The sequence below is a fragment of the Euwallacea fornicatus genome, chromosome 25, assembly GCF_040115645.1.
Source record: "Euwallacea fornicatus isolate EFF26 chromosome 25, ASM4011564v1, whole genome shotgun sequence".
Taxonomy (NCBI): domain Eukaryota; kingdom Metazoa; phylum Arthropoda; class Insecta; order Coleoptera; family Curculionidae; genus Euwallacea; species Euwallacea fornicatus.
Genome location: NC_089565.1, coordinates 1,888,836 through 1,909,763, shown reverse-complemented (window position 1 = coordinate 1,909,763; position 20,928 = coordinate 1,888,836). Strand labels below are relative to the sequence as shown.

General features: G+C 36.4%; 2 protein-coding genes across 10 annotated transcripts in view; one reads left to right on the top strand and one right to left on the bottom strand.

Annotated features, from left to right (window-relative positions):
- Sec15 (exocyst complex component Sec15) overlaps positions 1-10,488 on the top strand; it is a 48,239-nt gene extending 37,751 nt beyond the window's left edge. The window contains exons 1-14 of one of the 2 annotated variants that reach the window (XM_066296580.1): positions 212-384; positions 1,979-2,112; positions 2,399-2,564; positions 2,622-2,806; positions 2,996-3,270; positions 5,683-5,861; positions 6,454-6,621; positions 6,957-7,163; positions 7,577-7,755; positions 7,816-8,007; positions 8,068-8,305; positions 8,691-8,832; positions 8,891-9,077; positions 9,852-10,488. In XM_066296580.1, the coding sequence (XP_066152677.1) occupies positions 2,015-2,112; positions 2,399-2,564; positions 2,622-2,806; positions 2,996-3,270; positions 5,683-5,861; positions 6,454-6,621; positions 6,957-7,163; positions 7,577-7,755; positions 7,816-8,007; positions 8,068-8,305; positions 8,691-8,832; positions 8,891-9,077; positions 9,852-9,966 (2,331 nt within the window). In that variant the 5' untranslated portion in view covers positions 212-384; positions 1,979-2,014 and the 3' untranslated portion in view covers positions 9,967-10,488. Of the gene's footprint in view, positions 1-211; positions 385-1,978; positions 2,113-2,398; positions 2,565-2,621; positions 2,807-2,995; positions 3,271-5,682; positions 5,862-6,453; positions 6,622-6,956; positions 7,164-7,576; positions 7,756-7,815; positions 8,008-8,067; positions 8,306-8,690; positions 8,833-8,890; positions 9,078-9,851 lie in introns of those variants that run through there. The other variant, XM_066296579.1, reaches the window with a different exon arrangement.
- A 555-nt stretch (positions 10,489-11,043) lies between these two features.
- Positions 11,044-20,928, bottom strand: part of LOC136346978 (adenomatous polyposis coli protein-like) — a 40,276-nt gene continuing 30,391 nt past the window's right edge. For all 8 annotated transcript variants that reach the window (XM_066296562.1, XM_066296566.1, XM_066296563.1 and 5 more), the window contains 14 exons: positions 20,417-20,705; positions 19,901-20,010; positions 19,435-19,596; positions 19,183-19,375; positions 18,503-18,830; positions 18,121-18,347; positions 17,653-18,064; positions 16,778-17,304; positions 16,380-16,530; positions 15,653-16,160; positions 13,905-14,190; positions 13,324-13,494; positions 12,546-12,799; positions 11,044-11,877 (listed from right to left, as the gene is read on the bottom strand). In XM_066296562.1, coding sequence (XP_066152659.1) covers positions 11,786-11,877; positions 12,546-12,799; positions 13,324-13,494; positions 13,905-14,190; positions 15,653-16,160; positions 16,380-16,530; positions 16,778-17,304; positions 17,653-18,064; positions 18,121-18,347; positions 18,503-18,830; positions 19,183-19,375; positions 19,435-19,596; positions 19,901-20,010; positions 20,417-20,705 — 3,710 coding nt within the window. In that variant the 3' untranslated portion in view covers positions 11,044-11,785. The remainder of the gene's footprint in view (positions 11,878-12,545; positions 12,800-13,323; positions 13,495-13,904; positions 14,191-15,652; positions 16,161-16,379; positions 16,531-16,777; positions 17,305-17,652; positions 18,065-18,120; positions 18,348-18,502; positions 18,831-19,182; positions 19,376-19,434; positions 19,597-19,900; positions 20,011-20,416; positions 20,706-20,928) is intronic.

The following is a 20,928-nucleotide window of genomic DNA, read 5'->3' as shown; positions in this document are numbered from 1 at the left end:
TACACACCAATGAATTAAAATGCCTAATCTGCTTTATAGTGATTTACTTCACTTTTATTTTAACTGAGACTAAAAAAATGTTTTCTATACATTTTGAGAGAAACAATAGTATATAGTATATTTTGATTCAAATTTAGAGAAATAATTCAGAGAAATTGCGCAATTGAAAATGTTTCAATAATGGCCCTGTTGCCAACTTTACGATCAGCTGTGAGAAGGATTCTGATTTTTGATTATTTATTTTTATTATTGTGATTGAGAAATTATTATTAATATTAATTATTGTTATTGTTAGTGCTGATATTATGATTATTAACATTTTCAGTCTCTCATACTTCTAGGCAATGTGCATGTCTTGTGTCTAGTGTATGAAGTGATATTTGTGTAAGTTTTAGATATACAGAGTTAGGTTATGCTATCACTGCTATAGAGAATCTTAGGCTTTTAGTTTGTGGAAGTATTCCCCTAATTTTTGATCGAAATCGTCAGTTAAGACTGCCATTCTCTTGGTTACTGCAGTCAAAGATCTTTAGCATTTTATGAAAAATCCTATGTTTATCCTTAACTACTAGGCATCCTTCCATCTTACATCATTCTTAGATAAAATCTAAAGTCCACATAAAGGGTCCTCTTTATATGGACCAGTGAGTCATATTTAATGTCCTCTTTTTTTTGTAATACACTCCACATAGCTAAATTGTGGTGCCTGTTATCCTTAGTTAAGGGTTGTTTTATGTAATGGAAATTCCACTATCTTTGTCAGCATTAGAATTGAAATATGACCAAATTTCTTTAAAACATCATAGTTACAATACCCCACTAATAAATCAAGCTTGCTCTTTATCTAAGCCTTGAGCTTTAACAAGGTCAACAATAACATAAACCATATTGCCCTTTTAGTTATAGTATGTCCATGGGCATTATTTTAACATTCAAGAAAGCTACAATTTGTAAACATTCTTTTAGCTTTTTCTACACTCTCTTGATAGAATTGTTATACTGATTTCATTAAGCAAGTTCCTCTCTATTGTAAACCTTTTTGAAGCAGTGCTATTTAACAGTATAATAAATTGCTTCCTGGGTTGTTCCTCAGTTTGCTGTTCTGAAATCCATTACAATAATATGAGACTATCTATTTCATTGACAATTTTTTTCCCACATTTCCCAAAAAGCTATTAAGGTAGTTTAATGTTTAAGTCTATAGAATTCAAATCCGACGCCTTTGACAGCCACTCTAATTTAGGTGTAATTAAATGTTATATTAGTGAAATAATTTTAATCTGTATTATGTATTTTTAACTAAAGAGGCAAGTAATAGTGACAAAGCACACACAGCAAGGTTGTTTTTCCCTTTATTGAATGTTTATGACACGTCTCACAAAATTCAAGAGACTATTTTTATATGCAATGCTAGAACAATTTTAAAATAAAAAAACGCACGAAAATCTTTGTCATCCAACTTTCTATGAAGAAAACGTGGATTCACTCACCTGCATATCCGCCATTAGGAACAAGTAAAAATCTGCCTTAGGTACACAAAAATGAAAACATACTGCCTTTATTAATCAAAATTAATTTCAATTTAGGTGAAGGTATTTCAATAAATGTCTGATAATTATATTTATCGAAAAGTTTTCAACACTGTGGGTCTCAAAATTTAAGTATTTCAAGATATACATTTAAATGAACTGTTTTTTCCTAATCATGATCATTCAACATAGCATTTTCTGGGGGTCTCCTTAAAAGTTAAACTACAATTTTTAGGAGTAAGAATGGCATGTCAAAATACTTCTTTAAATGTTATCTCTGAAATAAACAAACAATACAAGCAAGAAAACTTAGGATCCTGGTTCTGGAGAGCTATAAATTATGTCTCATTCCCTTCTGTGGATGCCCACAACCAAATTAACTTATATTAATGATTCAGTATGCAAGAAATTCACTTCATCAAGTACTGAATATTTATTTCTTTTCTCAGCTGCTTTATATTGACTTTGTAATTGTCTGTCACAAAATGGAACTCTCCCTTAAGGAATCAAAAGAAAACAGCCCATATGAGTTGTATCTTCAGGAAATTGAAGGTGTAGATGATTATTGGGGTCCAACATTTAGGTAAGTATGGAGGCTTACTTGTACCGTTATGATTTAAGCCTCATTTTTTCATTTATGCCTTTTTTCCATTGTAATTATTCAGGGCTATTCTGGGTTTCTTTTAACGTAGTAAATCTAATTTCGGAATATTTTTTCTTCACAACAAATCGTTCCTGCATTATTTAACATTGAATCATCTTTCTGGGAAACCCTCCGTTACTTCAGTTTCTCACGTAATTCATAATACTTTAACCTGAAAGTGTTTGAAATATCTACAACATTCTAATAATATATAATTTGTTTTAAGAACGATTTTTGATAACAATGAACACCTGGACTTTAAAAGGAAACTGGAAGAGAGGATCAAACACCATGACAAAGACATTGAAAGACTGTGCAATGTCTATTATCAGGGCTTCATTGAATCGGTCACAGAACTGCTGGAAGTAAAATCGCAGTCCAAAAATTTAAATGTAATTAGTGAAATAACGTCTTCGCAACTTGTATTGTTATGCAGATATTTTTTCTAGAATCAAGTGATAAACTTAGATAAACAGTTGCAGACCTCGTTCCAGGCACTGGCAAAGTCTGGTTCAGAATTGCTGCAGTCCAGAAAAGTTCAAAGTAACATTGCTGTAGTAATTGCGCAGTTAAAGTTATGTTTGCCTGTCTTTTTGTCATATTCTAAACTGCAAAAACAGATTGCGGATAAAAGGTACTTGAGACTAAAGTTATAGTCCGTTTGGTTTGAAGATGGGCACAATGCAAAGTATAACATAGTTACGTTATTCATCAAACATTCAATGCACATAGAAACGCGGATAAACGTTACTATCCTTATAACTTATGCAATTTTGTACCCTTACTAAATGATTAACTAATTGAATTCCTTTGTTGGAGCTAGGTATTACCCGGCATTGAAGACTCTGGAGGAGCTAGAACACGTGCATTTACCGCACGTCGCTAACTATAGATTTTCGAATCAGTTATATCAAAAAATACCTAAATATCGCGATAAAATAGAGGCAGCCTCCATGACGGACTTGAAGGATTTTCTGGAGAATATCAGGAAATTCTCTCCAAAAATTGGAGAAGTTGCCATGAGGCACACTAGCGAACAATTGGCTAGCGATCCAACTGTAATTGGAAGAAAAAAGAAGCGGAATTACTTGCAATCGGGTAAAAGTTAACGGATGCTTTAGAGTCAAAAGGATTTGCTTTCCATAATTTAAATACATCTCGGTAACAGTCAGATCTTCATGTTTCTTGCATACAGGATGTTTATTAAATTGTTATTCAAATTTTAAATAGCGAATTTTTGATTAATTTTAAAGATAAAAACTTCATATGAAAATGAGCTCGTATCTGCTTAGTTCTTGAGATGCAGTTAAATAAAGCCCTCAAGATCACCAGATTTGAATTCTTTGAATTCTAGTCGGTGAGGTCACTTCAAGTCACTAGTTTACGAAACTCCACTCCAAAATGACCAAAATCCAAGAAACAGGATATTTGAATCGTGTGCCATTAATCAGATACCAGGTATAATCGAAGGAGTTCGTCAAACAATGTTAAAGCGAATTGATGCATGCAATGCAGTAGGCGGCGGTCCTTTTCAGCAATGATTACAAATGTTATTAACTGATTTCTAAAAGTAGTGTAGTCTTAGTCTTGTAACTGATCTAAGTTTGTCCCATCATACCACAAACAAAAAAAGACACATTTTTCCACGTATTTTTCAAAAACTCTCAGTGATTCAACTTATAAACTTCCAATGCAGGTTTATATTTAAATCCATATATAACACTGTGTGTGGCGTTCCCTGAAATTAAACAAAAAACTAAGTAAATATTTGAATTTCCCTACTTTCAGTACCCAGAATTTTGTCAAATTGACACGTTATTCAACAAAAATATTATCAAAATATCAAACATACTTTTTTTTGCACCCCTGTATCTGAAGAATCAAACCGATATGGCTCCATGTTCATTTTAAGTTTTTATCTTAACGTTAATACAAGTTTCACTCTTAAAAGTTTGTAGAAGTACTTAATAAACACCCTGTATATCAATTTTCTGCGCGTGCCGATAAGCTGCGCTAAAAATGCCAAAGTTCAATTTTCAAGATTTTCGAGATTTACTTAGTAAGTGGATAGATTGTCTCAAAATTAGAAAAAGTATTTTAACAGGGAAAGTCTAAGAGTGTAGCAAAGATTTTATAAGAATGTAGGTCCATAGATACCTGGTATAGGGTGCAAATAAAATGGTTAATATTATTCCTTGTATCTGCAAGAGTTCGTCAAAATGTTAATGTAATATTTCCTTTTGTTTCTACCCTCCCATCTTTCCATGCAGTTAAGGTGTAAGGTTTAGGCAGAAAAGTTTACATTTCCTAGTGCTTAGGTCTATGAGGTGTTACAATGATGTAAAAGAGGACGAGAATACTCAGATTGTTTGGAATTCGATTAGTTTGAAGGGTTTTCAGGCCGTTAGAAACCCGTTATTTCTTAGGTGGTCCTGGCAAAACATTAAAACGGCATTTCATTCTCTAGAAAGATAAAGAAACAGGCTTTTAAGTAATGGGAGAATAAGTAATATCAAGTTAGTCCATTGTAAGAAATATATAGCTAGAATACTAGGTATGCAGCTAAGTTTCCGGGTTTGTCTGATCAATGAAAAATGTAAATGTGTAATTTCAAGAGAAATACTTTAAATGGTTTATTTAAAGTATCGTCCCTCTCTACCTACACATTTTTGCCATCTTTCTGGTAACACATGAATGCTGCTACGATGAAACCACGCGTCTTTAGACCGAAACCATTCATCCAACCAATTTTACACTTCTTCGAACATGGCGGGTGCGGCAGCAGATCCCATTTCAGTATTTTCATGGTGTCGTGGACCATGGAAGTACGAAGCATGGAGTGTTCGTTCACTCGTTCGCGTCTCGTGTTCAATTCTGGCCGCTTTTCGAGTAATGCATGATTCAGATTGATAAGTTTTTGTCGGTAGCGATGTCCATTGACAATTTCGCCCCGTTTAAGCAGTTCACAGTACACGATTCCTTTCTGGTCCCACCAAACGCAGAGCATTGTCTTCTTTCCGAAGGGGCTGTCCAGCTGTCTCTCAGTCGACTCACGCGGCACCCACTTTCCCTCCTTTGGAATTTTTCCCATAGCATGTAAACGTCTGAAAATACCTCGGCGAGTCACGTTTAATGTCTCCGCAAGTTGATCTTGCGTACGCGCATCATCCTCATCCAATAACGCTTGCAGATTGGCGACTTCGATTATTTTTGATCTTCCAGAGCGCCTCTTGTCCTCAATGTTAAAACCGCCACTTCTGAAGCGTTTAAACCAACCTTCACGGGTAGTCTTCGATGGTGCACATGCGGCGTAGGTCTCCTCGAGCAAATGACGTGCTTCGCTGTAGTTTTTTTAGAATTAAAACAGAAAAGTAAAACTTAACCCCTACATTTCAGTAACGAAGAATAAAACCTGTTAAAATCTTTTATTCTAATTTTGAGATATTTTGTGAGTTCTGCAAACGCGTGGTGGCATCGTTCAATACTGTTTATTTTATTGTACTTTGTCAGATTCTCGGAGTAGCTCTTCAGAAGAGGATTTGAGTGCCCAAGAATTGATCGATTTTTCTCCGATATATCGTGGGTTGCACATCGCAGATGTTTTAGGGAAAGTTTCAAATTTTGAGGTCTATTATCGCTCTGAAAGAACGAAGCAAGCCAGATTGGTGTTGCAGCCACCAACAAACATGGTACAGTATGTTCTAGCCATGGTAATTTTACTCGTTTTAGTTACTTCTGTCATAAAATAATATATACAGAAGCGGCGAAACGGCATATTGGATGAATTTCACTAATCTTTAAAGCCCTATAGGTATATTGCGAGCGAAGTAAACCAAATAAGAACCAGAATTATTTTTTAAAAATGCATTGGAACAAGATCAAGAAATGAAAAATATATATTGTTTTTTTACATAATCTCCTGATTTAAGATTAGATCTTCCCATCGTATTGGAAGTTTCTTAATGCCCTAGTGGTTTACGCTGAAGTTTTCAACCTTGTTATGTTATTTTTGTCCCTTCTGTATATGTTAATCAGTTTAAATACAAAGATGAAGCAGAATGTTACAACTGTAATAACAGTTTTTCATTTACGTAATTCTGATATTTCAGTAAACTTTGCGCTCATAAGAATCCACCATCAAGAGTGGTGGGTTCTTCCATGTACTCTAGAAGCACTGTGTAAAATATCCATGGTCCCATGACCCCACATTTGAATTAAATAGACAACCCTAACGGTCGTGAGAGGTTTAATGAATAATTAATTCAATTTATTTATTTAAAGCATGAATCCGAAGATGCATATCGAAATTATATTTACGCCGTATTGGGATTTTTTATACTGGAAGATCACGTTTTGAACACTGGTCGAGGTTTAATCACAAAAGCATTTCTTGAAGAGATGTGGTCCGTTGCCTTATCGAAAGTCACCACGGCATTGCAGACACATTCTGTGAGTATGATTATTAAAGATAAATTAAGTACCAACAGTACTTTTTAACAGTGTTACCAGTTTTCTTCTATTGCAAACATAAGAGACCATAGAAGACACTGATAACATTTGTAAAAAGTTTCGGGTAATTCTTATACCGGATGATTCTAGATAAACGGAACAAGTTTCGAATAAAGTCTTTTATTTTAAAGGGTTCAGCTGTTTATGCTTTCAGTTTTCTCCAAGGTCACCTTCACCTGTCGTTTTGGATCAACTTCGTTTTTTCAAATGAAACATCACGAATTTTGATCAACATGATATGTGACCAGTCACTTATTTGTCCTATGATATTGCAGGCTTATTGTACTGATGCGACCCTGGTTTTAAAAATAAAAGATCTTATAATGCTGTTTTCTACGACGCTAAGAAATTATGGATATTCAGTAAAACCTCTATGGGAACTTGTGAGAGAGTTGAGAGATCATTACACTGAAGTGTTGATGCAGCGTTGGGTCCAAGTTTTTAGGGAGATATTGTCCAAGGAGGACTTTCAGCCCATAACCGTAAGAATTATGATAGTTCAAAGTAATATTGTTGAAATATGATCACGACATTTTTTTATTCAAAATAGACAATTAAGTTTCTTGTAACGAGTGAGCTTTTTGACGCGACTTACACAACACACTTTCATTGCATAGACTCATGAGTATATCGAAAACTTGATTTTAAAAAAATATATATATTAAAAAGGACCCCAGATGGTCTTGGTACATTTCGTTTCATCTGGTAAGCAGAGCACTTTTTCGAAAACTTTCTTATTAAATCCACTCGTCTAAAATCGAAGGTGCACTTTATTCGAATTCGCAGGGCGTATGTGATCTCTCCCGTTTAATTCAACAATGAATCTCATTTACTTTATTTATACTCTTTAGGAAAGTAGTGATGCTTAATTTAAAGCAAGCACTCTTGGTTTTAGGTTCACGATGAAGAAGAATATGAACAAATTCTTCAGTCGTTCCCATGGGATATGGATTTACCGGATGACATTTCCTTCCCTTACAGTTTCCCATTTTCCAGTATGGTACCAAAAGTTTACCAACAAGTGAAAGAGTTTATTTATGCTTGTTTAAAATTCTCTGAAGACTTGAATTTGAGGTAACATGTGATTAATTCTCAGCCGGGAAAAGAAACCTGCAAAGTAAAATTATGTTCTAGTCAAGTTGAAGTTGACGAAATGATTCGCAAATCAATGAACCTTCTCTTAACGAGAACGTTCAGTGGGTGTCTTTCCTCATCCTTCCGGAGTCCACATATAAATTTGCAAAAAATCACTCAGATTATCATCGATACGGGTTATTTAGAAGACGCCAACGTCTATTTGGATCAGTTTATATCAAATATAACTGGGTACATTTATATTATATTCTAACTAATCACAGTTTCAATCCATAATGGAGCTTCTTTAAGAGAGGAAAGCAGAAATATTACGTCAGGAGCACTACAAGGGCAACACGCCATGTTTAGGGTGGCCAGAGAGGATGCAGTTAGACAAATTTGCGAGAAATTAAAGCAAAAACTGAATGAATTTCTTGAGCTGGAAAGTTACGAGTGGAATCTCGTGGAACCGAGAGGGCACGCCTCCAGCTTTATATCCGATATTATCGCCTTTTTGCAAACAACTTTTCACAGCTTTACAGATTTGCCGGTGAGGCTTTTTTTCTAATACAGGTTGTATCGTTCTTTTGGAATAGTGTGTCGCAAATTCGTCTCTCTAAAATTCCACTAATACTTTCGTCCAAAAAGAGCAGAAAATCGAAAATAATACTGAACTTTGGGGCTCAATTTATTTTGAAGTTACAATGGAAGGAACAAACTTTAGGCGCGCATTGTATAAAGAACAGTGCGAGCAAACGTTGGCTGTTTACATTCTATTGACTTAGATTTCCCCTTCCACTTTTGCATATATCTCCATCGTATGTAGAAAAATTGACGTCGTTTTGGTTTTTGATTAACTTTGGAAGCCGTAAAAAGATGCATGTTAGAAAATACTCGCTTCCAGAGTAATTATCCATATCAATTGTAATTTCTAGCCCGAAGTGGCTCAGGTCGCTTGCCGCGCTGCATGCGAACACATAGCTAATTCAATGTTCAAAATGCTAATGAATGACGAGGTTAAACAGATATCAATGGGCGCCTTGAATCAGTTAAATTTGGATTTATTGCAATGTGAACGTAAGTTTAGACAAAGAACAGGGGCGGTTACTTAACAATTTGGATTTTTTCTTTTTAGTATTTGCAGCGTCGGAACCCGTAAAAGGGCTCCAGCAAGACGAACTTTTGACATATTTTGTCAAACTAAGAGAGCTGTTGGATTTGTTCATATCATGGGATTGGCCTACTTACTTTCACGACTACGCTCAAGACACGAGTCGATATAAGAACGTTCGACCGGAGATCGCAATTATTTTACTTGAAAAGTAAGTTTTATCGTTAAAATGTAGTTTGCTTTAGAAATCTACGTTATCGTCCTGCACATAATGCGTTAATGAATGATACGTTGATATGACACGGCCATTCCCTGTTTGATTAATGAAGGTTTGAGGATATAGGTCGGAAAATGCTTCATTGGTGAGGTACAGGATGCCAAAGGTGGAAAATGGTTGAAAAAAGAGAAAATAGAGTCTCTTTTTAGTTGCCACCTATGACATACTTTTAATATAGACCACAGTGATTTTATTTTAAAGGTATATGCGATATGACATCCATAGTGACTGATGAAAGGCTACGGGGTGACGTTCATTTGCCTGATTCAAATGTAGTGTTTATGTTCTAGATTTATGGTACCGAGACGTCATGAATCCTATATAAATTTAAGTTTAGCAATCAGTATAAGTTTGAATCAATCATTTCATAATCCAAGATGCAAAGCAAAAAATTGAGAACCATTTTTCAGCTTTGGTACCATTTATCTCGTTAACAAAGCATTTTCCAACAGAAAACTATATTAAAAATCAATCTTAAAATCAAATAAGGAATTATTGTCCCGTGAAGTATCGACATAACTGTGTAGTAATCGTTTCTTCTAAAAAAATTAATTAAATGTAGAACGCCATCAAAACGTACTCAAGCCATTTAAATTTGAAATAGCTTTATTCTGAGTGGTATTTTGTTCGTAACAATAACGTCGAATCGAGCACTAAGTAAATGGCAGAATGGCAAAAGTATTAATCGTTATTGAAATGTTGCTTCAGATTAAAGGAAGGAGACAAAAAGAACATATTTACTGTTCTAAATAAAAACGAGCGGGACAAAAAGAAGCTCCTGGAGACAGTATTGAAGCAGTTAAGGCAACTATCAGCAAAATAAGTAATTTTTGTGTAAAATATCTATGTCATTTACTGTTTACTAAGACTAAAGGATGATTCGATAGTGATCAAATATAATATTAAGTTTCTCGTCCAACCAAGGACAGAGATACGGATGTTGTTTGTTAAAACTATCAATTTACACTTACATTTTATCTGATTTAATGAGGTAAGATTACTGGATTTTATTACCGTAATTTTTAAGTCAACCGTCCGGAAGTCACTGGAAACCCGCAGCAGTGATGGACAATAAACTGGGTTTTAGATGTCAAAAGGTATTACAGCTGAAGGGTTTTCGTAATCCTCGGGCATTGGTTTTTAGTCATTGTTGGGCTTTGTTAAAATCTACATTGTCTCATTATTGAACGACTGTCTTGTGACCATACGATCCTGGCTAGACCTCAAAACAATACAATTAAACAAATTAACCTATATTCTACAGTTATTTAACACAATATGTACCTCTAATATACTTTTGGGGATGATTAAGAATAGAATTAAATACATTACGTTTAAGGCAAAAGATCTATATTTCTTTACATCCGAAAAAAAGTGACCGACTTGAACTGTCCAAAGTCAATAATGGCGAAGAACATCGAAACCAACGAAAGACAAATACATATAGTTTATATTTTATAAACATCTAAGTTCGAACGTTATAAAATTATTATGTATTTATATAGCTGATATTTACCCTAAAATTAGAAAATATTTACACAATGTTCGGTAAATGAGACAGCTAGTCAGTAACGGTAATATCACGAAAACATATCCTAAATAATTAGTGTACAGCCTCTAATATTACATATGTTTTGAGGCAAAATGCGGCTTTAATAGTCAACATTATCATTTATACGCTTGCGCACAGCGTTGTCTGAGAATGCACTATTATTAAGCAAACCCACTGATGCCACTTAATACAGAAAATATTTAAATATTCAATCAAATGGGACGGTTTTAGAAAGGCGTTGGACTAAGCTTCAGGTTGACTATAGTGTATTAATTGAATTTCTGGCAGAATTATTCTTTTCAAATATGGCTTATTAATAAGTTGCTTAAATAGATTCAATTTTTACTACTTTGGCGGTATTTTACCTCAAAAGATTGTTCACGACTAGATTTACAAGTTCATAGGGAAAAGAAATAGAAGGAGCGCACCTGAAATATTTAAAATCTAAACTTAACCTAACATAAATAATATCGAGCGTGCACCGAAACACGAACAGAAGGGGGGGACCATCGATTCCATTTACTTGACACAATAATTTCAAAAAAAATTCGTTTTTTGATGAACGCTCGATCGATGAAGATAGAATGAAATAATAGCAGTGCCTAAACCTATTCAGACCAGGAAGAATATTAAGAGAATTGCTGGTATTCAATAATTGATACCACTCACGACTTTTGTGACGATCGTAACGACCAATAACTCTTATCCGTAGCTCGATGTCTACGATTTTTTTAGATTTTACACGAATGTATCCAGATTTTGTTCGGGGTTTCCAGTAAAAATGTGTCTGTCTACGTTCGAATTGGTTACAAATTTGAGCCAATCCAAATTTAATGAAAATGAGCATTGCAGACTACAATCTCTTACGATATATATCAAGATTACATTATTTAATTCTGATATTTAACAATGAAATTTATTGTACATTTTACCCAATTAGTATGGCGTATCAGTATATGGGTAGTAATTGTGGTAAACCATCCTTTACGACGAACCATAATTTTGCCAAATTTGAACTATTATATCATTGATAAATTTGTTTCAAACTTATCTACACCGGTACAATAAGAGTTAATATCGAATCGGAGAACTACGACTCGTTAACGGGTGAAACCATTAAGTTTGATTCTTCTTTGACTCCGTTTTGTTGTACTGTTGACGGAGTCATCCAAACCCTCTTATCTATAACAAAAACATAATTTATTATTTTTAACGATAGTCCGAAATTACATTCCAAACGATTTTTTTTATTACTAACTAACGTATATGCAATTGCTTACGTCACAATTTCATTGTTTTCACCAAGGGAATTTGAATTTAAGTTTAATACTTTTTATTATATTTAATTTTTAATTTTTTTCTATGAATTTTGCTCACAAAGTCGATCGGACAGAGCCGTCCCTGAGAAATTCGCCGTCCACTTAAATTGACGAACGCTTAAAGTTTGTCAAAGCAGGAGAATGTGAAATAACTGCCCCTTCATTTCTAAATAACCCTTAAGGGTGTCTTAGCTCGAATCCGCGTAAAAAGCCCTAAAAGACTGAATATCGCCCTAAAAAGAATCACTCATCCAGAGTAAATACGTAGCAGTTTTTTATTTGCAGCCAAATCCGTAACCTGCACGTTTAGTTCAGTTGGCTGAAAATTCTTTACAGCACTTTGCAGCTCTCGCGTAACAATTACCAATTATGTGATTTTTATTCTAGTACGCTACGGCATTATGGTGTTACGAGAAAAAAAACTATTCAACCGTGGTTTCAAATAGGTTGCCCTACGACTCTTGTCAAGACGTAGCATCAATACGTAGCAATTTTGGTTATGCAGTGTTAATCTATTGTTCTGAGTCTTACCTTGAACAGGTTGCTGTTTTCCTCTGTTTTCTTCGACTTTCTTCCATAAACTGGCAATTTTACTGGTAACTTGCTTCTTTGCGCTCCCGTTTGACGCCACGCTCACGTTACTGTTGGAGCGTGGGGCGGGACTGGGAATGCCAGTTTTCTTCAAGACACCGTTGGGCGGAGTCCGGGACTCGCCCTTTAGGCTTTGTGTGGATGAAGAAGGCTGTATTTTCTTGGCAGTTTCCCTACTGTCCGCACTAGTGGATCTAAACATACATTCGTATTGATGAGGACTCGGACAAGGACACGGAGGTGTATAAAAAGTAAAAGAACGAAAACACGATGTGAAAGTATACAGCGACGTACTAAAAATCACCTAGATAAATTAAATGTCAATCGCGGTATTTTCGATGAAACTTTTGGTCCTCTAGGTATATGATTGGATTCTTGCCCTCATATCGGGGCTGTAGCATTAAAGGTTCTCGTTTTTGCAAATTCGTCTTTCGTACGTCAAACAAACTGAACTACTTGTTGCAAAAAGGATATTTTTGTTAAAAACGAAACTTCTGCCGCTTTAACGTTGAATTTATTATAGATTTGAAGACATTTCCCCCCGAAGATATACCGTGAGGTGGTTCCGGGGGGCGGAAGAGGGGAGGTGGTTTTAGTGGGTAGGCGGGTTGCTGTTGCAACTCGAATCCCACACTACCCGGTCGCCAAACAACAGGCCGGGTGTCTTTGGGAAGATTTCCACCTCCTCGCAAAAAAAAAAAAGATTTGAAGATATTACCTGTTGTAGATCCTGGAGGTTTTATTAGTGCGATTGACACTCAAAGCCTTCGCTGTTGTGCTCGATCTACCAACTGGGTTGGGGGGGTTGATATTGGCTGGAATTTTACTGGTCACTGCACGCGCAATTTGCCGGGCAAACGACGGTATTTTCGACGGAGGAGCGGGTGTCCTAGAAAGTTTTTGTTAAAAGAATACCTTATCTCGGTGTTCTCTCTTAATGCCGATGGAAATTACTTAGGCTAATGGACTGCATTTTATTTTCTTAACGATCATAAAACCTGGGACACTCCGTATTGACCTCCGGGCTACCGAGATTCTCCGGAATAATATTCCAGCCCAAGTATGAATGTCTTGGTGATTCATATTAGCACAAATTTGGGCAATTTAATATTCATGGCCATTTCGCGAACTCAGTTTACTCATTCACACACAAGAAGTAGAGTTTTATTAACATTTGATGGTTTTTAATGTTAAATTATATGAATAAGAACTTTCCTCAAAACCACACTGAAGACTCGACCAATATTAAAAAGCTTAAAGTCATTATTTTATGAGTAAACAAAATGATTGTATTGGTACCTTAATGGCTGCTTCACAGCATTAGACGTGGGTGCGGAGGTGGCGTCCTTGGTGAAGGTTCCTTGTCGCTCTAAAGGCGAACTGCCCTTTTCAGTGTGACTGGGGCTGCTTTTTGGACTATTATTTCCACTGCTGCTTCTACTGTTGGAGGCACCTTTATTGCTAGAGTTGGCGCTATTTCGCATTAATCCGTAACCGCTAGATTTCACTTGACTCGGTACTGGCGGTTTTGAGGCGGCAGCTGGTTTATGAGGTTGAGCGATTACGACGTTTTTCAAGGCGGATCCTAAATTAAAAAACGTTTGGTCTTTTAAAATGGAACAGTATTCCATCGCGGAGAAGATTGAAAAGCGTCTGGTATCAAGATTCTGTGATGAAAGTGGACGTATGTGCGTCAGATTCTATCGTAACAAATATCTAAATCGCAAAATTCCGAAACTGAACATTACGCATTTAATACCATACGTATGAAATTCTAAATTAGTATTGTTCTAGAAAAACCTAAGACTTCTTTTTCGATCAAATTCTCTGCAATAAAAAATGTATTTTTTGCTCCGTCGAGGAATGTTTGTACAATCAATCTGCTGCCTTCGATTCGTCACGTTTCCCTCTTTTTTCTAAATCTGCAAATATCTATGTTATTTCTTATCGCGCATCGTTTCCAAGGCAGATGAGCTGTACCTTTACAAAGGGCAGGTCGTACCGGTATCACTTCATAGATGATTCACTCAAGTTTTAAAGCGACGACGAGTAACATGTTCGTAGCTCGCGCTGCACTAACAATAAAAGGGATAATCGGGTTTCCCTTCGTTCCAAAAACTTGTAAGGGATAGCATTAGTATATTCGTGATTTAGTGAGTGAAAGTGGGCAGGATTTAACTGCCATTTCGTGAGTAAAAATGAATGTCCCTGACATGGTTTTGGTGCTCGAGGATAAGTTGATCGCTATTTCTTGTGGTTTACACTTGAGTTTTCATGTAAATGTGAACAACATAATTAGAATTTTAGTTGAAAGTCAAAATTACCTGCAGTTTTGGCTCTTTTGAAAAGTACCAGTACTGTCTTTGGACGTGGACGGATAATGATATTGTAACTTGAGTTGTTCAAAGACTTTTAAAACTTTTTTCAGGAATTAATATTGATTTTTTTTGACACAAGATTATTTATGTAATTTATGTATTTGAGAATTAAATTAAGACGGTAGTTATTTCGATTTAAAAAACATTTAAAATTGCAGCTTAAGCTTAACGCTGTCTGTTTAATCATTTATAAATTTTTTCCCCATTTCTCAGAGTTTTGCACTTTTGAAGTTGCGTTTTTTTCTTTAGTTTCATTCTATCAATTACTATTTCCAAAATTTCCCTTTTGTTTTGTTTTTAATTAAACAAATTGTAGCTTTAGTGATGCCACATTCTTTTGCTACTCAACTAATACTCGTCCGGCTTTTGATGTCTTCGATGGTTTTAGCTTTTTCTCGAAGGGAAAGGCATTTTGATTTTCTCTTCACCTCGACAATTTTCCGTTTTAATAAACCGTAATTAGCAATAAAAATAATGTGAGAATATACGCATTCGGCCAAAAGCTTAGGTACGCTTGGTCAATCATGAGTAATCATTTATCAATTGTGTTTACCAGTTACTAAATATGGCTACTTATTTATTTATCTAAAATTTAGTATTTTAATGGCCCTTCCAGGTTAGTAACTAAGATCACTATTCAAAACCACAATCATTAGAAGGCACTCTTACCCGATTTAATCGTTGAAGTCACATTCTTAACAAGATTGGAAGCTGCCATAGTTCTTGCTGGTTTTATCGTCTTCGCCGCCACTTTGCTGCCCGACGTTGTTTTGGAATACAACGGTTTCCGTCTCCCTCTTATCCCTTTGGGCGGTTCCTCATTTTCCGGCTCGTCCGAAGCCTCGGACGCCGCAGTGACAGTGGGTTTGACAATCTTCGGCTTAACGATGGTTTGCCCCGGACAATTTTCCTCGTCCGAATTAACGCTTTCTAAAGAGAGAAGTTCGCGCGGTTCTAAACTTGAGAGTTCTCCGACTTCCACGGTACTTTTGGTTTGTTCAAGAGAATTGCCGTTTTGTTGTAGGCTTGGTCCATGTGATTGCGAAACGATGGCCGGGACGTTCGGCTTTTTCAAACTCCAACTTTTGTGATAAGTCTTGTAGTTCACATTGAAGGTTTGCTCCGAATCTTCATCATTTGAAACCAGGCTCAGAGTTTCACTATCCAGCATCTCGTCCTATGGAAAGAGATACATAGAACTTTACCATACAAAATACTAATAGTTCGCTAAAATTGCAACCTAAATTTATAAGATTCGTTTAAAACTACTGTAAATTATAGTAAAAACACGAAGTACATGTATTTATTACAGATCTGTTTCAGCAGCTTCAACGCGCAACTCTTATTTTCTTTCACACTATAATAAGGTTTAAAGATTTGCGAGAATTCGACTTACGTGAAGTAATTTGCTGTCTCTGATAGTTTTCAATACCAAGTTAGCCTCTTTTTCCACCAATGAATGGATATCGCTTCCTTCGCAGGAGGGGGAAGCTGCGAGCAACTCAGGCGAGCCAAAACTACTTTCGCTTAATGTATGAGTTTTAAACCTAAAAATTAAATGTGTCCTATCAATTTACCGAAAACTTGTGTGGTAAGTGCAAAAATGAATGGCACATATCGCGTGGTCAAATAATCTCCATTTTAGGGGGAAGAACTCTTTAATTTTGAATGATATTGAATTTATTTAAGTGCTGTCAATTTGGTTCATAAGTCTTTGAAGCGGCATAAAGAAAAAGAGATATATTTTTCCAACTATTATATCTTTAGGAACGCATAAGTCCCCGAAAAACGTACCTCTCTTTGTTTTCTAGTCTCTTTTGTTGGAAATTTCGCCTAATCGCTAGCTTGCTCCTTGTGGGGCTGGGGCTTCCGCTAGGCGACTTCGATTTCTCATTTTCGACACTCTCATTATGTTGCGGAATAGTTGCCTCGTCCAACACTTGTGTTTCAAACCTGAATCTGTTCAGTCTTCTTCTTTCTTTAGGAGTAAGTTTGGTCGTGGTAATAGTGTACGTGGCGTTGGTTGATGACTCCAAGGGTTCCGTTCTGTCATTCACAGTTCTGTAATCCTCAGTGGAAGCATCGCTATTATCTTCTGTACAGTCTCGTAGCAATAATTCACGTTCCATAGACTCGCGCATGACCTTTTCAGCAGCCACCACGTACGTTTTATAACGGTCTCTGGCTAAGTTTCTTCGCTGTTTCGTCATGGCGATTTTGTTCGCGGTTTTGGAAGTTTTTTTCGGAGTGTTTTCTACGCTGCTGTTGTCTGTTTGAATGGGGGTTATACTGTTAGCATCGCTGAACTCGCTTGTATCGACCTGAAATAGACACATGGCTTGAAGTTTAATAGTTATTGACCCTATAACATACTATTTAGCCCTTTATAGGGAAAGAATAATCGGCTGTATCAATATGTTCGATCCCAAAACCCTACGTTTGGGACAGATTTCGTCCGAGTTCTCAGTAAAGACTGAATTATGTTTCCAGTTACATGAACATTGCCCGTTAGAGCTTATTAAAAATATAGGATTCCTCCACTATTTATACAGGGAAACCATACGACAAATTGGTTTAACTAGTTTCGGCTTGACCAATGGTTTAAATAAATTGATCATTTGCACAACTAGGATCGATTTAATTTTAAATTAAATCAAAATTACTTTTACCGGTAGGGAATTATCGACGAAAGTCTGCTCAGCCATGTGAGTTAAACAGTCCTCAAACACACTCGTTTCCGTCCCAATAACATCAGTAGCTACGTCAGCTAACGAGTTGCACATATCCGTGATGTCGTTGAATATCGACGGAGGATTCACCATTTCCAAATCAGTTACGGAACTGTTCTGACCGAAGATAGAAAACTGCTGCTTCACGTTAAAAATCGGATGCGGCCAACAGTCTGGTGCTAACTTCTCCACCGAACCATTGATGATGAATTCCGGCTGCAGTTCGGTCTCTTCGTGGGGCAAACTCGCTATACTGGTGATACTATTGTCCATGTCCACCAAGTTCTGCATTTCCGAGGGAGGATCCAGACCGTCGAGGTTTTCGATGCTGTTGTTGTTCAAGCTTTTGCGACTGGGGGAAAAAAATATTGCATGCACGTTCTACATTAATGCAATAAGAGCGCATACCTAGATCCATGGTTTAAGGAATTACTCAACGCCCTTTTCACCAGTAAACTTCCCGGAAGGGACTTTTTCCTAGACACGAGTTTCGGACTTCTGGGAGTCCCTCTATCGTGCCCCCCGATCGTACTATTTGTCAGCGAATTTAGTTCCGATGGCGGCTTTACTGAATCCAAATCTAGAGATTTGGCAATAGAGATACTTTGCGACATTTCCGCCTCCTTTTTGAATACCTGTTAAAAAATTGTTTACGTTGAAAACCAAAGTGTGAGACTTTGTAAACGGTAGTGATAAAATGCGATAATATTTAAAATTGCTGAATATTTCACAATCATAAATATATTCAGGAAATTATGGTATAACTATGGTGTTCTTTAACAAAACTTACGGTAGCAATTCTTGCAGCTTCGATTGCTATCAGGGTGCTTTCAGTCATGGTGGAAGTGTTAATGGAGGAAAAATCGTTACTAATTCCTTCGTCATGATTATCTCCAGCGTCAACGACATCCGCACCACTACAGCCGTCATTCTGCTCACTTCCGAAAGTGATGACGTTGGGCGCGCTGCCGGACATTGTCGGGAAAGTCACCTCATTCTGTGAAGTGTCGTCGTTCCAAGTGTTATCATCGACATTGGACAAGTTGGGCAAGTCCAATTGACTGCTAATCTTTTCTTTGTTAAGGTGGCTGGCTTGGCTCACTAGCTCCGCAGTGAACCTTTGTAAAAGACAAAATAAACACCAAAAGAATTGAACAAAAAGAGTTTAACATCCGAATGGATTCTAAAATTGAAATTATATTACACGTCGGCGATGAAGTTGTTAACAACAACGATAGTTTTAAAATGTCTTTACCCAAAAGAATCAATTTTAAATTCATATTTTAATCTAAGAGATGGATCTAATTGTATTTTAATAAAACACACACGTGGAAATTTAATTTGAATCAAATCAACAAAATATATGGTTTCAACCTAAAGTGTAAAATATACCAAAACGCACACAAGAATATGAGATTTAAATTTAGCAAAACTCTCATTTTAATAATGAAATAAATCGGAAGGTAGTACCTGTCAAGAGACTCAATCATGGCATCGGGATCCAACATTCTGTTGTCCACTAGATTGCCTGATTCCTCACAACTCCTCGTGAATTCATGATCGAGATTGGCGCAATTGACGGAATTCGAAAAGGTAAAGTCGTTTTCGAAGCTGCCCTCCAAGAACTGATTGACGGATTTGCTAGATCCACTCTTCGTTTGATCTGCGCCTCGAAAAAGTGCCCTTAATTATCGAAGCAACAAGAACCGAAATTAGGTTTACCGGTTAATAAGTTCTCTTCGGAATGCGAGAATTTGTCCGGTAACGTATCTGCTGCCGGGGGGGTCCCTATTCTCGCCCGCTGGGCGTCCTGCACTCTCGACGGCTGTCCGAAGCTGACGAGATTCTCGGTGTCGTTCTTGCCGCTCCGACTTGGTGCGGGACCTTTCGAGATAAATTCGTTCAGAATCGCAATATCAATCTTTAATATTTTTATTTTTCAATTTTTATACCGTATAAGAAAATTAAATTCAGGGTATTCTATTATATCTCAGTTAAAAAAATAATTTGGTGTGGGCAAGCTTCACTTGCATTCAAATTTCTATAGGCGCAAAAATTGCAATGAAATAAAAATAATTAAAACTTTCCTAAAATCTGCTGCATATCCCGAAAAAAAAAATGGGAGAATAGCACCCTGATTGGCAACATTCTCGTAATAATAGATAAGACAAATGGAGGTAAAAATCACCTTCTTCTACGCCTGCCACCGTGGTTGATATTTTGGGACACTGCTCGCTTACTTGTGGTGGGATTACCACTGTGCTCCCGGTAACAGACGCAACATTCACGTTTTTTGACCTGGAAAAAAAAAAGAAAATAAATGTTAGACCAAAATCATCGTCAAAAAGCAGAGGCAAAAGAGGATTCATCCTGGGCTTTTTGCCGATTTTTATCAAATATTCTGGTATGATTATTTATGTTAACGCTTGCACGTTGATAAGAAAATTATGGAATCTTCTACTCATAAGAGCTTTTGCTATTTAAGAAGAGAGTTGTTAAGTGGGAGTTAATATTAATAAAACTGCTACACATATAAGAATTAAGCGATTATAACGAGCGATATCAGCGTTTAGTAGTGAAATAATGTTTCGAGTTAATATACATATGTGCCGTTTACCTTAAAAACAAATGTACTGGAATTATGCCAAGCTCTGAAGTCTCTATACTATGATTATGATGCCTACTACCAGAAAACGAAATTTACCTGTTTTCACCTTCAGAAATATGCTGATTCTGATTCAGAAATTCATCCCCTTCGAATGATTTCATATTATTTGGAACTGATGACCTGTTGACCGAGTGCATCCCAGCTTGAATACACTCATTTAGCAGAGCTTCCTCCTGTTTATCTGTTGGCATTCCAGCATAAATGCATTCTTCTAGAAGAACCTGATCGCCTTCGTTCGACGCCAGCGAACTTAAAGACGACAGCGACTCTCTGCGCTGCTGCTTGTTCTGTATCCTCTGAGATTCGTTGGAAATTGCACGATTATCTACAAATTGCACAATTTGAATGACATGCTTATGGTTCGTTCACGTATTGGTTTTGGCCCACGCAGTAATGGAAAATTTGCAGTGTTTAATACTCTGCGCGAAGTGTAACGAGATTTTAATAAATTCCGAGAAGTGTCCAGAATGTATGAAAAAAAGTGTCCTGTGCATAGTATTTTTCAAGCAATTTGAAATGATAAGTCATCAAAACTGACGTGTTTTCAG